At 37.5% G+C, this 16,965-nt stretch overlaps 1 protein-coding gene across 1 annotated transcript; it reads left to right on the top strand.

The window, feature by feature from the left end:
- Positions 1 to 13,095: 13,095 nt before the first annotated feature.
- Positions 13,096 to 15,321, top strand: LOC113324580. Its single transcript, XM_026572891.1, has one exon. The coding sequence runs from the start codon at positions 13,096 to 13,098 to the stop codon at positions 15,319 to 15,321; it is 2,226 nt and encodes a 741-aa protein (XP_026428676.1).
- The last annotated feature ends 1,644 nt before the right edge of the window (positions 15,322 to 16,965 follow it).

The following is a 16,965-nucleotide window of genomic DNA, read 5'->3' as shown; positions in this document are numbered from 1 at the left end:
TCAAAGTTTTGCTTACTGAGTCTTAAAGCTTCTGTGGTGGAGTCTAAATTCATGGGAGTACAAAATTCTTCATGTTCAAATTGTGGTGAATGGTACATGTGTGCATGGTCATTAGGGTTTACAAAATATTGATCGCAACCCTCAAAGGATTGATTATGGTCCCAATGACTACCATTCTCACAATTTATGGGCATTTCATACCTTGGATTTTCTCTAGATTGCCTAAAATTATGCAAAATATGACAGTTCTCAACAGGGTGGTCTAAACTACCACATGCGGGACATGCATAGATTTCAGGTTGCCTAAGAAAATTAGATGTGACAGATTCCTCATGTGATTGCATTTCTAAAGCTGCGATTCGAGCTTCTAATTGATCGATCAGTGATGATTGTGTGAGTGAGGCACTAGCAAAATGTTCATTTTCACGTTGTGGTGAATGATGCATGTGTGAATAGTTATTAGGGTTCATGTATTGAGGCTCGGGACTTTGAAAATGTCCATAATAATTCCTATAACTATTGACATCATGGTCTATGGGAGGTTCATAACGTGGAGTATGTCCATACGCAAGTTCTCTAAGGGATTTGTTGTATTCCCCAACTGTAGACCAAGATCTAGACATGATTTGGCTCAAAATCTAAGTAACTATGTTACAAAGCCCAAAATTTGGTTTTTAATGGGTTTGGATTTTTGGGAAAAATTTGGATTTTATAGGTAACATTTGGTTTTGTCGGGTTTGAAAAAAAGAAATTTGGTTTTTAATGGGTTTTAGAAAATTTTGGTTTATTGGGTTTTGAAAACTTTGGTTTTAGACTTTGAAGACAAAGCCCATTTGGGAGCTTTTGGTTTTGATGGGAGCAAATTTGGTTTTAAAGAGGTAGAAAGTTTGGTTTTTAATTGGGAGCAAAAATTTTGGTTTTAGTATTGGGAGCAAGACTTTTGGTTTTAGTGTTGGGAGCAAGAATTTTGGTTTTAGTGTTGGGAGCAAGACCACATTGGTGGGAGAAATTGCTTTGCCAAGGGAAGGTGAACTAAGCCCACAATGTGTATGCAAACTGAAGCCCAATGTAGCTTTTGAAATAGCCCAACTGTTGCTTGTTTGGTCTGAGGCCCAGTTGGGCTTTTAAAAGTTCAGTTGTTCTAATTTAAAACTACAGGCCCAAATAAATCTAACACCACAAGCTAGAGCTGTCAATTTATAACCCGGCTTGCGGGTTGACCCTAACCCGGCTTGTTTCAACCCGGCCCGGCTTGGCTTGTTGTCTAAACGGGTCGGGTTAGGGTTGGCATATACAACCCTACTAGAAAACAAGCCGGGCTAGGGCCAATCAGCGGGTTACCCGTCAACCCGTCAAAATTAATAAATATATCCCTCAATCCCACCAACTCTTTAAAATCCATGATTTGCAAACATATATTAGAATTAGTTAATTTTAAATCAATAAATAAAGATAATTTTGGATCTACCCAAACAAATATAACAATTTTTAGATTTTAAATAATCAATCAATAAATTAAATTACAACTTAGATTCATCAATCATATATTTATTCGGGATGTCCTAAATTGATAAAAGGACTAGCATAATTTAAACAGTGAGTTAGTCTTACTCACATTAATTTAAACTTATAAAATGATAAAAAAAAAAAGTAAAATGCTTAGTTGATGTTAGGGTTCTCTGCCTAAGAAAACTAAAGCGCCGTAACCGGCTATATCGTTGATTAAGTGGCAATAAAAACGTCCACTTTACAACTCAGTGGTGGGGCTTCTAGTTAAACACCAAATTGACCTAGGTTCGACCTTTACTAAATGAATAATCCTAAACAATCCTAAATTTTAAATTTAATTTTTAAATTGATAACATTAACAAGCCAACCCGCCAACCCGTCAGGGTTGACCCGTCTAGGGCTAGGGTTGGGGTTTTGAGCTTGTTCGTGAATAGTACTAGGGCTAGGGTTGACCCTAACCATAGTACGGGTTGGCAAGCTAGGGCCGGGTTGACCCTAGCTTGCCCGTTTGACAGCTCTACCACAAGCCCACAAGCAATTAAACAAACAAGCCCACAAGTAATTAAGATTACAAGCCCAACAGAAAAATGGAAAAATTATTACAAGCCCACAAATTAAAAATGGAAGCCCACAGGTTGGGTTCTCTTAATGGGTTTAGGCTTACTTGCTTAAGCACAGCCCAGCTGCTCAGTTTGGTTGCAAAAGCCCAGTTGGGCTTTGGTTCATCCTAAGCTTTGGCTTCAACACTCAAGGCCCAGTTGGGCTTGGTTCAAATCAGTTCACTTCACAAGCCCAGTTGGGCTTTATCTTACATCAGCTGCAGCAGCTTCAGCAGGGACTCAGCAGCAGCAGCAGGGAGCAGCAACATCAGCAGGGACTCAGCAGCAGCAGCAGGGAGCAGCAACAGCAGCAGTCTTGGCAGCAGCAGAGGCTGGCAGCAGTAACAGGAAGCAGCAGCAGCAGCACAGGCTCAGCACCAGCAGCAACAGGAGCACAGCAGGAGCAGCACCAGGTTCAAGGCAGAACCAGCAACAAAGGTGCAAATGGGCTAAGCAGTTCACAGCAGTGCACTAAAGCAACAGGCAAGGAGATGCTCTGATGATGTGCAAGAACAGCAAGCAAACAATTAGATGAAGATGCAAACAGCAAGAATGCAATGTAAACAGCAAATGATGCAAGTGCAGCTGCAAGCTAAGAGCAACAGCAAGCAAATGAGCAAGGAAAGAAAAACAACACAGATATGTTACAGGACTTATGATGCAGGTGACTTAAACTAAATGTGAGATAAAACAATGATGCAATTGACTGAAAAGCTAAAACTACAACTAACAGTACAGCTAACACATATATACAAGTAGTATGCAAATGATGCAGAACTACACAGTTGCAGTAGCAATGACTGAAAAGAAAAAAAAAAACTAAACAAAATATGTACAGGGTAAAGTAAAGAAAAAGAAAACAACAATGGCAGTTGAAGATGGAAGTGAATGCAACAAAACAGCAAAGAACAAATCAACACACAGCGCCAAGTCCCCGGCAGCGGCGCCAAAAACTTGGTAGGCGTTTAAAGATGTGAAAATAGGACAATAAATGGATGCCTACAGTGATACCTGCAAGTGCACAGGGTCAGTTGTAGCTTGTGTGCAAGAACAGGGTCATTCCACAGGGACTTGGGGTGTTATGAAGTTTTCCTAGCTAAGCTATATGCAAGGCAGTGACAATGAGGGATAGGCCAAGGCAGTGAGCAAGGCAAAGCAATAAGGCAGAACAGTTAAGAACCAAGGCTGTAAGCCAAGGGCAGGGGGGAGTTTGTGCACTGATTTCAGTGCACAGCAAGCTGTAAATTGCACAAAAACTAAACAAAGCAGCAAGGAAAATTTAACTAAGCAATAAGAAAAACAGATTCGGAGTTGCAAGTGACTGTGAAAACAAATTGTGGGTTAAGCTAAGGCTTTGAATCCACCCTTGTGACCTATCCAGATAATGTAATTCTAGGTTGAATTCCTAATGGAACTAAGTGACAGCTAAGGTCAACTTATGATCCTAAGCATACAAATGGAATGGAAAGAAAATTAGCTTGCTCAACTAATGTGCTCCTAGCATTGACTGTCTTTTGACAGTACAATCAATCACAAGCACACAGATGAGCACTAATTTCTCCCATTGCTCAATAAAAACAATGCACTAAGGCTCTAACCTAGCATTCCACTATCAGACAGTGCACTGAGGTTTCATCTAAACCTCAGCTGCAACAATTTAGCTCATGCTCAACATATTACATACACAAGCATTCATCATACAAGATAATTCAAACACACTAGACATGGTGAACAAATACAATTGAAATTACTGAATTTAAAATTAAACAAGAAGTAACAGTAGAGAGCACTGGCTAGTCCAGGCCTCTAAGGTGGTGCTCTGGCTAATCCAGGCATATCTTCTACATCCCTCACACTTCCCTTTTATAGTATTACAAAATACCCAAATTTTCAGAAACCCTAAATTGGAAACCCTAATTTTTAAATTGGAAATTAAACTCACTGATTCTCTGAATTTGTCTCCCCTGTGCTCGACCCATGCTTCCTTCTCGTCCTCTCCTTCTTTTCCCATACTCTCTGATGCTTCTGTCGACTGGTACTCAAACCCTAGCTCTCTTAGATTTATCTCATAGGATGAATGAGATAGAGGTGAGAGAGATAGAGTTTAGAGTGATGGGTCTTGGTTTCTGGGATGTCGGGTGAAGGTGGAAATGGTGAAGCTCGAGGTGGAGGCAGAGAGCAGTTCTTCCATGGTCGGGGAAGAAGAAAGAAATTTGGGAAGAGAAGATCGATGGGAAGAAGGGAAGGGATTGTTTGGGTGAAGGGTATAGGTTCCGATGCTAGGGTGTGAAGCGGGGATAGCGAACTTTGATGAACAGCGAGTAAAGAGCGTTGGATGATCTCATATAGATTGAATCGAACGGCTACGATGGAGAGGTATGTAGCGACCGTTGGATTATGAGATACAACAAAACTGACGGCTTCAGATGGAGTTAGGTACTATAGTATTTGACAGGAGCTTCGGATTTTGATGCACAATGATGAGGCGACCGTTGGATGACAAGATGGATCCAATCTGACGGCTCTCATGGAAATGGGTATGGATAATGGAAATGGATTTGGGTAAGGGTTTTGGGCTTTGGGTATGCCAAGCCCATATCTTCTTTAAGAACAATTCTTCCTCTTCAAGCCCACTTCTAGTTGATCCGGCTCTTGCAAACATCATTCTTCGCTTCCTCCTAGCGAGAGTCTTTGCCGTTCCTTTGCTCTTTTCGCTCCGTGAGATAACCAGGCTTTATTTAGTACCTAAAAATGCAAAATTAATTAAGAAAAGTATTTATTCTTGAAAACAACGAAAACACAGAATATGGGATAAAATGTAGAATTAATGCACAAAAGATGAGTTAAATGCCAAGAAAAATATATAGAAATATGCACTTTTTAGCACTCATCAGCAGCAGGACTATCTTTTGACTTTTTGTTTCCCATCATAGTATTCAGAAGATGCTCCATTATATTCTTCTCTGTGTGCATGACATCTATCATATGGCGAATCACATTTGAACCCCAGTTGGGCAAATCAAAGAGAATATATCTTCGGGTGAACAGAGAATAGTCATTAACCTCATATTCAACATTGACGTCATCTTCAAGTTCCTGAAAATAGATAACATGAGAACAAAGGTCAAGTTACTGAGTTTCCAACGTTGCAATATTGGACAAACGATTCAATATAGGTTCAAATATCTTAACATGCTCATCACTGTAGTAGAATAACTCGGTACATATATAGCATCCCCTATAATGAATCCATTTAAACAAAGTTTAAGCAAAGCACATAACATAGCTCAACCTAATTAATCAACTTATCTTTTTAATCACGTCACCCATCAATACCAATTTATTATGTGCTTGATTTATGATATTTCTCATTACAAGATTCACAGTGAATTACACAGTTTAAATCACTAGAAAAGTTAGAAGTTATGATTAAACAAATAAAATCGATATTCGCTCCTTTTCATCCACCAAATCAATTCTACTCCTTACTCCATCAATTCGTAAACATATTAAAGATTCAAAGAACGTAAATCATAAAAACATGAAGGTGGCAAACCAAGCCCACAACCCATAGTGTAGAGATGAGCAAAACTGGAAATCATCATCACATATTCAATCATTCGACGATAACACAATCTTAATCTAAACCAAGATTTATTCCAAATTAAATGAATCTGTTTATATATCCAAAACAAACACTTTCAAAAACTAACAAATCACCAAGGTAAAGAAAATACATAAATCAAATGAAGACAGGACAAATGACTAACCTTGATGGTATCAGCTTTCCTTTTACGTTTGAGACTTGCTTATGATGGTTGTTTTCTCTTGCCCTTCTTGGAACGGATTTTACCTACTGTTAGAGCATAGATCGGCCAACCTCGCATGCGTTGCTATAGCAAGCATGTTTGTCAATGTTAGTGATCAAAACTATGAGTCTTGATATCTAGCTATTATAGCTAAGTCTCGGAATAGGATAAGAAAAGTGTAGAAGAGATCAATGACTTCATGGCGATTCATCATACAAACAGAAGAACTACTCAAGGAATCGGTGGAGCTTCTCGACAAAAAGGTATGTGGAGACTTGAACTTTTCTATCACTCAAAAGTCTATCTATTTTATCTCCTACTTCTTATGAGACAAAAGTCGTACGCTATATAGACTGGATCATACACATTTGACATTTTGAGCTGAGTATTCAATGCTTATCTTTTTCTCGAAATAGTGTGTTTGTAAAGCGTTTCGCTTTGATCAAGTTTATCTCCACGTAGTGATGAAAGTCATGAAACATTTAAATTACTTTGAAAATTGCTCTGACGTGAATCGGTCCGTGAATAACGGCTACATAGCGTCCTCTGAGAATGTCTCAATGATTGAAATGAGAGTTTAGATTACATAACCATGTAATCCTTGAACCGAAGTTTTCGAACTTTATTGATCAAGAGAAATCGGGAGGATTTTGGAATTGGCTTTCTAAGTCCGTGAACTCAGTCCCCCAACTGGCGGAAGTTCTCTTTATGAGAATTTCTGCTGAGTTTGGAAAACTCAACCGGTTTACTTAAGTCCGCCAAATTGTTTGTGAGATTAAGTGGTTATGATCTAAAGATGTGCTCTAAACATGAGTCTTTATTTACTAAGGAATGCTTTATGCAAACCGTGGATATAAGTTCATGGTCTGATTCAATCGAATCGAATCATCTTTGTTTCAATTGTTTCTTGTGTAGTTACATAAGATCTCATAGCAATTGAACAACTTTTTAACTAGTTCATTTGAGTCAATTTAACTATTATTGTGAAGAAGAACAAGGTTAATATGAAATGCTCATATGGTTAGCCTTTTGGGTTACTATGTTGAACCAACATACACGTACACGTTTGGGCATGGTTTTCACGAACCCAGTAAATGTATACTAAATGTGTGTGTCAAGCTAAGTTTTCGATATAATGGTTGAGAAATATTAGCTTGAATCTAAATTAGGTTTTCCTTTAACGATGAATAAGGATTTCTTTGTAACTAAGGAAAACCCTGATTTGAAGACTATATCTATGAGACACCTATCTTTGAGCAAAACTAATCCCCACACGTCTTGTGTGATACTAGTGCACTCGCTAGAGTCGATCTCCATTAACATTTTATTTTCTTCTCTAAAATCAGGTTAATGACTTAAAGACTTCATTGGGATTGTGAATCAAGACCAATACTACTTTTATCCTAGTTGTGTGATTTGATCTTACATCTTCTATCGAAAGAATACAATCGATTGATTGGCTTGAGATAGTGAGAGTTCTCCGATAGGCAAGATAAAGAAGTCACAAACATCTTCGTCTCACTATTTGTGATTCCTTGAATACTATCCAAGTTTGACGTGATTGTTTTGTTCTCAGAAGGGTCATGAACTATCAAGATGTTACAAGTACAAACATCAAGTGAGGCACGCCAACAAACTTCAACGAAGAGCAAATCGATTGGCAAGGAAGCTTAAACTTTCTCAGAAGACTGCTGAGGTATGTAAGATTTTATCTTCGTCCAAGAAGTTGGTTTCCAAAGACAAAATAAGATCATTAGAGAAGAAGGTATGGTCAAATTGCTTTGATAGACAGAAGTCTGAGGATTCCTCTCTAAAGGAAAATGGTGGAAAGATTGTTGTTCACCACAACACAAATTGATTGTGTTGTTTGGTAAATCTTGTCTCATGTTCCTGATAGAAAGAGACAAAGTTGTGTACCAATCAGGCTTTAGGAAAAGTTTTTCTTCTTCTTTTCTTAGTTGTTTGTCTATCAAAATAAAAGAAAGGGTTATTATCGACAATTCTACTCTTATAGGGTTTAGAGTTGGGAGTCCACGAACCTGTTTAAAGGTTGCGAACCCTACATTCCTTTTCCCTCTCTGATATCCTTTATATCTAAAGACTGCTTGATGAGATTGTGAATTCCAATCATAAAAACCAGTTGTTTATAATTGTTCTCTAAGCATCATGTCTTTGTATGGAAAAGATGTCAATATGATTGTTAAGCCATCAATCAAGGAAAAATTGAAATCTCCAGTAACTCCTTCCTTGAAAATAAATAGGAGGAATACAAGAAAGCCAAGGGATGTCCCTTCTAACTCTCAGAAGTTTTCCGATGTTCTTGATGAGTTGAAGGAAGTAAGAAAGGAGATTAGTGAAATAAAGGCTTGCGGTTTAATATCTTTGGCTGGTTCGACATCATCATCCAAGACGGTTCGTTCGTATTGACTCCTTCCTCCACGAACCTTATATTCCAATGGCTGTTGACGACAAGGAGTTCGGGAATGATAAGTAATTTCTCAAAGACATTGTTGCCTAGTATGTCTTCTTTTTGGTTTAGTTGGAAGAATAACTAGTTCTTGAATAGCAATGATTGTGACTACACATAGCTATTATGTTTCATCTTTTTTTTTAGGTTTATTGGTTTAAATTCTAAAAATATTTGGATGATGATGTTTTGCAGTATTTAATCTTTATGATTTGTTATATTGAAATTTGTTATGGGATATTGGTGTTTACGTCCGTGAACTATGTTTTTCCCATACTTTGTCAAAAGTAAAGTAGTTCCTGTTCGGTCTTCACGTACTGGTAAAAGAATGAATAGATTTTTGACAAATACAAAAGTTAAGCCTATATTGTCATTCTTTGATAGAAGATAGATTAAAATCTTTTGTTTTCAAGGATTATGTCTATTAATTGTCATTATGCAAATAATGATTGAAGATAAAATGAATCCTTGTGTATTCTGCAGTATTGATCATCCCTGATCCATATTTTATGTATTACTGTCAGGCTCCGTAATGTATCTTATGTTGAGAATTATACAACCAAGTTGATTTTCTTAGCTTAGTTGTTGTTTTGTGAGATATGTTATGTCGAGCATATTGAACTAAATTAATCATCTTGTTTGGTTATTTAGTTATTGCTCCGTAAGTATTCTTATGTCTAGCAAAACAAATGACAATTAAATTGATTACTTTTGTAATTAGTTTGGTTGTGTATTCCAATTAGATTAATTATGGTTTCTCTTTTAATTAATCTAGTTGAATATTTTTGTGACTCCATAAGGTTTTCTTGTGTTGAGTATATGAACGGTTAAGCTAATCATTATCTTATGGTTAACTTAGTCATAGCTCCATAAGTTGTCTTATGTTGAGCATAATCAATTGACTTGATCACTTTTTGTGTTTAATTTGCTTGCGTATTCCAATTAAATTAATCATCGGTTTACTAGTGATTAATTTGATTGAGTTTTTGGATATAGAAAATCATTCTCATGGTTTTTGGTGTCCAATAAAAATCTTTCTTTTCTTTTGAAATTAAGGTCGCTCGTTGTTGTTCTTTAGGGAATGACATCAAATGGGGGAGAGTTCTTTTGAACTTGTGCTTAATGGTCATATCTTGAGGGGTGTGCGGCTGTGGAATTTTAGAGGGGTTATCTTGTATCTTTAAACTCCTTGATGAATGCATTTAGCTTCGGCTTTATGATTGCATCTAAATTAGTTGGTATGTATTTTTTTTCTTTAAGTCATGAAATGTCTCTTTTGGAAATTTCATTATGATCTCGTTCTTGTACCTTTGCCAATTTTATTGACAAAAAGGGGGAGAATTAATATATAGTTCATACTAAAAATACATATGGTTTTCGGATCATTGTGTAAGGGGGAGTGGTTTTCATGTGAGATGGAGTATTGACTAAGGGGGAGTGATACATATCACCATAATATTATTGTTGAAGTTGTGATATACTTGGACTTTGACACTGTGTAATAATACTATGGCACTGTATAACAATGATAGAGACCGATGCTTTCTCATTTTTATAGCTACGGATCTTCAACAACGGTGATGCTAAACTTACAACCTTTGGGATCATTGGAGTACTTGGAAGTGACGAAGATTTCGAGGAATTTTGAAGATTAGACATGTGGAATAGGAGCTACTAAAGTTTCTTCATATTTTTTGTATTCCATATGTATTGATAGTTTTTCACTAAAATTGACAAAGGGGGAGATTGTTAGAGCATTGCTCGGTCGAACTCGCATGCATTGCTATCTCAAGCATGTTTGTCAATGTTAGTGATCAAAACTATAAGTCTTGATTTCTAGTCTATCATAACTAAGTCTCGGACTAGGATAGAAAGTGTACTTGAGCTCAAGGACTTCATAGCGATTCATCATACAAGTAGAAGAACTACTCGAGGAACCGGTGGAACTTCTTGACAAAAAGGTATGTGAAGACTTGAACTTATCTGTCACTCAAAAGTCTATCTACTCTATCTCCTACTCTTTGAGACAATAAGTCGTATGCTATATATATAGACTTGGATTATACACATTTGGTATTTCGAGCCGAGTATACCTCTCCTATCTATATCTCGAAATATGTGTTGGTAAGCTTTTCGCTTCGATCAAGTTTATCTTTACCATGTGACGAAAGTCATGATATGTTTAAATCATCTTGAAAATTGCTTTGACGAGAAATGGTGTAACAACTATATAACATCCTCTAAGAATGTTTCAATGATTGAAATGAGAGTTTAGATTACATAAATAATAGTGGACATGAGCATTGTTGTGGAAACACATTTATGTATAAGTCATATTCCTTGAACCAAAGTTTGCGAAATTTGTTGATCAAGAGAACCGTAAGAATGGCATGAGCCAAGTCCGCGAACTCTGTCCGCGAACTTCCGAAGTTCTCAAAGCCGAGAATTTCTGCCTGAGTTGACAAACTACTTGCGTGAAGATAAGTCCATGAACTCAGTCTGCAAACGGGCGGAGTTCTCATACCCGAGAATTTTGCTGGAGTTTGTAAACTCTGCCCGGTAACTTAAGTCCGCGAACCTAGTATGCGAACTTGAAAAGGTTATATATCTGAAGATGATTTCTGAATTTATACTTAAAAATACTAAGGGATGCAGTTTTCAAATCGTGGCTATAAAAGTTCATGAACCGATTCAAGTGAATCAAATCATCTTTGCTTCAATTGTGTCTTGTGTGGTACATGAGATTTCATTACAATTGAACAAATCTCTAACTAGTTCATTTTGAAGTCATTTGTACTAGTTATGGTGAAGAAGAACATGGTTGATATGAAATGCTCATATGGCTAACCATTTGGTTAACTGTTGTTGAACCAACAAGTGCATACGTTTGTGTACGGTTAACAAACCTAGAAGTGTGCATTGTCAAGTGTGTATAACAGGGTAAGTTTTAGATCTAACGGTTGAGAAATATTATCTTGAATCTAAATCAGGTTTTCATTTAACGGTGGATATTGATTGCTTTGTTACCAAGGAAACCTAATTACAAACCCTGATTTGAAAGACTATATGACATCTAGTATTGTGCAAAACTAATCCCCACACCTCACGCGTGATACTAGTTTGCATACTAGAGTCGCTTCTCCTTTAAACTTTCGTTTTCTTATTCTAAAACCAGGTTAACGACTTAAAGACTTCATTGGGATTGTGAAGCCAGAACGATACTACTTTTATCGTAGTTGTGTGATATGATCTTGCATCTTCTATCGTACGAATACAATCAGATTAATTGGCTTGAGATTGATATCTCCGATAGGCAAGATATAAAAAGTAATCACAAACATCTTCGTCTCATTGTTTGTGATTCCGCAACATCTTGTTTCGCTACCATACGATTACGATTGTTGTGAGGTGATTGCTAACTCTAGGCTGTTCTTCGGGAATATAAGACCGTATTATCAATTGGTTCATGTTCACCTTGATTATTATCAAAAGACAAAACAAAACCTTTAGGGTTTATCTGTGGGACACAAATTGATCCTTTGATAGACTTGTCTGTGGGAGAAAGATTTGTTTATTGTCAAAGCCTGCGATTTTGGGTCGTAGCAACTCTTAGTTGTGGGTGAGATCAGCTAAGGGATTCAAGTGCGCAGTATCCTGCTGGGATCAGAGGCGTAGGGAGTACAGCTATACCTTGGATCAGTGGGAGACCGATTGGGGTTCAACTACAGTCCAGTCCGAAGTTAGCTTGGAGTATGCTAGTGACTGTAGCGGCTTAATACAGTGTGTATTCAATCTGAACTAGGTCCCGGGATTTTTCTGCATTTGCGGTTTCCTCGTTAACAAAATTTATGGTGTCTATGTTATTTCAATTTCTGCATTATATTGTTTTATCTTTATGAGTGAAATAATACAGGTTGTGCGTTATATCATCAATTAGAGTAATCCAACCTTTGGTTGTTGATTGTCATTGATTGATCCTTGGATATTTGGTACCATCCAAGTTATTCCTTGTATTTTATTAAAAACTCGCTGATTTCTATTAGCTCGAGTAAATCAAAACAAGAGAGGGAGATTAACTCCTTGAGATACTTTTACCTAGATTGAATCTGACTGTCTAGTTGATTTTCTAGAAAGTATTTCGGAGTTAGTCCATACAGATTGCTAAGCGAAATATTGGGTGGTGTTGTTAGACCCCCGCTTTTTCAATCATTGCATAAACGTGCAAGATTTTTTGACATGTACGAATTATCCGCACTGAAAGAAAATTTTATCAGTGTCTGAAAATTGCAAGGACTTATCCTTTCTCAAGATCAATGCAATGTGTTATAAGAATTTTGTTTTATCCCCTTCTCAACTAAACCTCTCTGTGGTCTTCCCTTAGTAATTTAGTTGTGTGCCTTAGTAGTCTAGACAGGCTCTCATTGGATGTGTTGAGGACCGTTGATATCTATCCACGTGTCTGTCATCAATTGATTCTAGTTAGGGTTCCATTATTGGATATTTAATGTGTAAGAAGGGTTATCCCTTCATTATCTGAATTCTGTTATTGAATGAAATACATTTGGCTGCGCCTCTGGCAAAGATTTTTGGCTTGAATCTCTGATTCAAGAGGTGATTATTCACCATTCTATCCATCTCTGCTTGTTAAATTGTTGTAGGGATACAACAACTGGCATCAGAGTCGTTCAATCCACCCAATTTGTTTTTTCCGATGACTCTCAAGGAGGTTTCCGATATAACTGATGCTAATACCGCTGCTATCACTCAACTACGCTCAGAATTCCAATCCCTTTCCACGGATCTTACTTCTCAGATCGATACAGTCAAAACCAGCTTCAAAGAGGCATTACAAGAAAATAATCGAAATCTCATCACCTTATTAGCTCGGCCTGTGAATAATCACCATTCTGAAAATTCAGGTGGTTCTCATATCCAAGATCCTGAAGGTTCAAATAATAACCATAATTTTCGATCCCATTCAGGTAATAATCATCGTCTTCCAAAGCTTGATGTTCCACATTTTGATGGTATTAATCCTATAGTTTGGCTCCATAAGAACGAAAGATATTTTCAATTGAATGATATTGAGGAACATAAGAAAGTTGATATTGCTGCAATTTATTTAGAAGGAAAAGAAGAAAAATGGTTTCTCAATTTTCAGGTGAATCGACCACGTATTACTTGGACAGATTTAGCCAGACACTTATGTGCTCGATTTGAAAATCCTATAGAAGAAAAATTTGTAGGAAGTTTCAACAAATTAGTTCCAACCAACACAATTGATGAATACTATGAGGAATTTGAATCTCTTAAGGCCTTGATGCTAGATGTGAACCCTACACTTACAGAAACCTACTTTGTAATGAGTTTTCTTAGTGGCCTAAAGGATGAGATAGGGAAATCTGTGTCTATGTTTCACCCACAAACATTAGCTGCTGTTTTTTCATTAGCTAGATTAGAAGAGCAGAAACTCAGTTCAGTGACCCACCTCCCTAAATCTTATACTAAACCCTTTAATTCACCTTTGAGCTCAAAAAAACAATACCAATTTAACAATTTCTCTCCCAGGCCAGCTCCTACATCTCCTAAATCTGCCCCTATGACTCCCAAATCTTCCTTTCACAACCATTCCAAACCTACACCCACCACCCCAACAATTAAAAAGCTGACACAGGAAGAGAGGAACAAAACAAGAGCTCAAGGTTTATGTTACAATTGTGATGAGGTGTATAGGCAAGGTCATTTTTGCAAAGGAAGGCAGAAGATCTTTATGCTCCAGGTTGAAAATTCTGAATCACAAGAGACCGAAGAGGAGGAAGACATCTTTGAAGAAGCTGTAGATTCACTTGTTCAGCCTGATATGGAGATTTCATTACATGCTTTGACTGGCCATGCCACTTGTGATACTATTAGAATCCCTGGAGTCCTTAACAATCACAAAGTCTCCACACTAATTGACTCAGGCAGCACCACAAGTTTTATTGACAGTGCATTGGCTACTTTCCTCCAGTGCAGCATTGATTCAACTACACCAACGAAAGTCACTGTTGCAAATGGAGAGCACACACTCAACCATGATATTTGTCCACAACTAAAATGGAGCATGCAGGGCCATACTATTGTTGAGAATCTAAGACTTTTACCATTGGGAGGCTGTGATATTGTCTTAGGTGCAGACTGGCTCAAGACATTGGGTGATGTTCTTTTTAACTTTTCAAAACTGAGCATTTCATTTAAGTATAAAGGTAAGAAAATTACCTTACAGGGTGTGGGGAAACAAACTTCTTTACTTCAGATGAGTGGCGAAGCTGTTAAGAAATTTCTTTCTAGCTCTTCTCATGGCTTGGTGGGGCATTTATTTTCCATTTCTACACCCACTTCACCACCTACAACACCTGATATTCTTTTACCCTTATTACATGAGTTTGATGACATTTTCCAAGAGCCAACTCAATTGCCTCCACAAAGAAACTTGGACCATAAAATTCCCTTACAACCCAATTCAGCACCTATTAACCTTAGATCTTACAAGAGCCCCTACATTAAGAAAGGTGTGGTGGAACAACTGGTTCAAGAAATTTTAAAGTCTAGCATCATCCAGCCAAGCAATAGTTCCTTTGCATCACCTATACTTCTAGTAAAGAAGAACGACAACACATGGAGATTTTGTGTTGACTGTAGAAAACTCAACAACATTACAGTCAAGGACAAGTTTCCTATTCCAATTATTGAGGAATTATTGGATGAATTGAATGGAGCTATTGTCTTCACCAGAATTGACTTGAGAGCTGGATATCATCAAATCAGAGTACATCTCTCAGACATTTTCAAAACTGCCTTCAGAATACATCAAGGACATTATGAATTTAAAGTGATGCCATTTGGCTTTACTAATGCCCCAGCCACTTTTCAAGCCTTAATGAATGAGATATTTTAACCTTCCTTGTGGAAATTTATACTGGTATTTTTTTGATGATATTCTCATATACAGCAAGAGCATGACTGAGAACTTGGAGCATCTCAGGTTTACATTATCCCTGCTCAGGAAACATCAACTATATGCTAAGCTCTCTAAATGTTGTTTTGGCCAACCTTCACTAGAATACTTGGGCCATATTATTTCAGCTGCAGGTGTTTGTGTTGATCCAAGTAAAATTGCTTGTATGAAAAGTTGGCATACACCCTCTACAATCAAAGAGTTGAGGGGATTCCTTGGTCTTACAGGCTACTATAGGAAGTTTTTAGGAATTATGGAGCAATCAGTAAACCACTTACTGATCTTCTCAAGAAGAACTCTTTCAATTGGACTTCAGTAGCCACTTCTGCTTTTGAGCAACTCAAGCAGGCCATGTCAACAACTCCAGTATTGGCCTTACCTGACTTCACTAAGCCCTTTGTGGTTAAAAGTGATGCTAGTGACTCATGTATTGGAGCTGTATTACTCCAAGATGGCAAGCAAATTGCTTACTTTAGCAAACCCTTGGGTCCAAGATCTAGAGCATTATCCACATATGAAAAGGAGTTTCTAGCCATTGTCCTAGCAGTTCAGAGATGGAGACATTACTTACAAGGATCTAAGTTCATAATCCAAACTGATCATCAAAGTATCAAGTATTTCTTGGAGCAAAGGATCACTACACCATTACAACGAAGATACTTAATCAAACTATTGGGATTTTATTATGTCATCCGATAAAAGAAAGGAGCTGAAAATGTAGTGGCAGATGCACTTTTTACAAGACCTCCTGATTCAGCTCATTGTAATTTATTGGCTGCCTCTACACCAACATGGCCTCAAGAGGTACTTTCCAGTTACACTGATGATGAGAAAGCTCAGGGCATCATTTCTAAACTTCTTCTCAGTCCTTCTAGTGTTGAAAACTTCACCTATAATGAGGTAATATTGAGGTACCAAACAAAACTCTATATTGGTACTGGTGGCAAAATTAGGCAAGTACTATTACATTCTCTACATAATTCTGTTGTGGGAGGCCATTCTGGTATTCAATCTACATATGCAAGAGCCAAAGCACATTTTTACTGGCAAGGCCTCAAAAAGGATATTTTACTCTTTGTGTCTCAATGTGATACATGTCAAAGGAACAAGAGCGACACCACAAACTCTGCTGGCCTTCTCCAACCTATCTATATACCAGATTATGCTTGGAAACATATAACAATGGACTTCATTGATGGTCTACCAACAAGCAACAAGAATAATGTCATCCTAGTTGTGGTAGACAGACTCACTAAATATGCTCATTTTATTGCACTACATCACCCATACACTGCTTCTTCTGTGGACCAAGTTTTTCTCAATCATATTTTCAAGCTACATGGGTTACCTGCCTCAATTGTGTCAGATAGGGACAAGGTGTTTACAAACAACTTCTGTACTGATTTATTCAAGGCCTTGGGAACAAGCTTGAACTTAAACTCTGCTTATCACCCTCAAACTGATGGCCAGACTGCGAGAGTGAATGCTTGCTTGGAAAATTATTTAACAAGTGTAGCAGGTCATAAACCAAGAAGCTGGAGCAATTGGTTGTCCCTTGCTGAGTGGTGGTACAACACCAGCTTC

This window comes from Papaver somniferum, chromosome 11 (assembly GCF_003573695.1).
Source record: "Papaver somniferum cultivar HN1 chromosome 11, ASM357369v1, whole genome shotgun sequence".
NCBI classification, from domain to species: Eukaryota; Viridiplantae; Streptophyta; class Magnoliopsida; order Ranunculales; family Papaveraceae; genus Papaver; species Papaver somniferum.
This window is presented reverse-complemented; position numbering and strand designations above follow the sequence as displayed.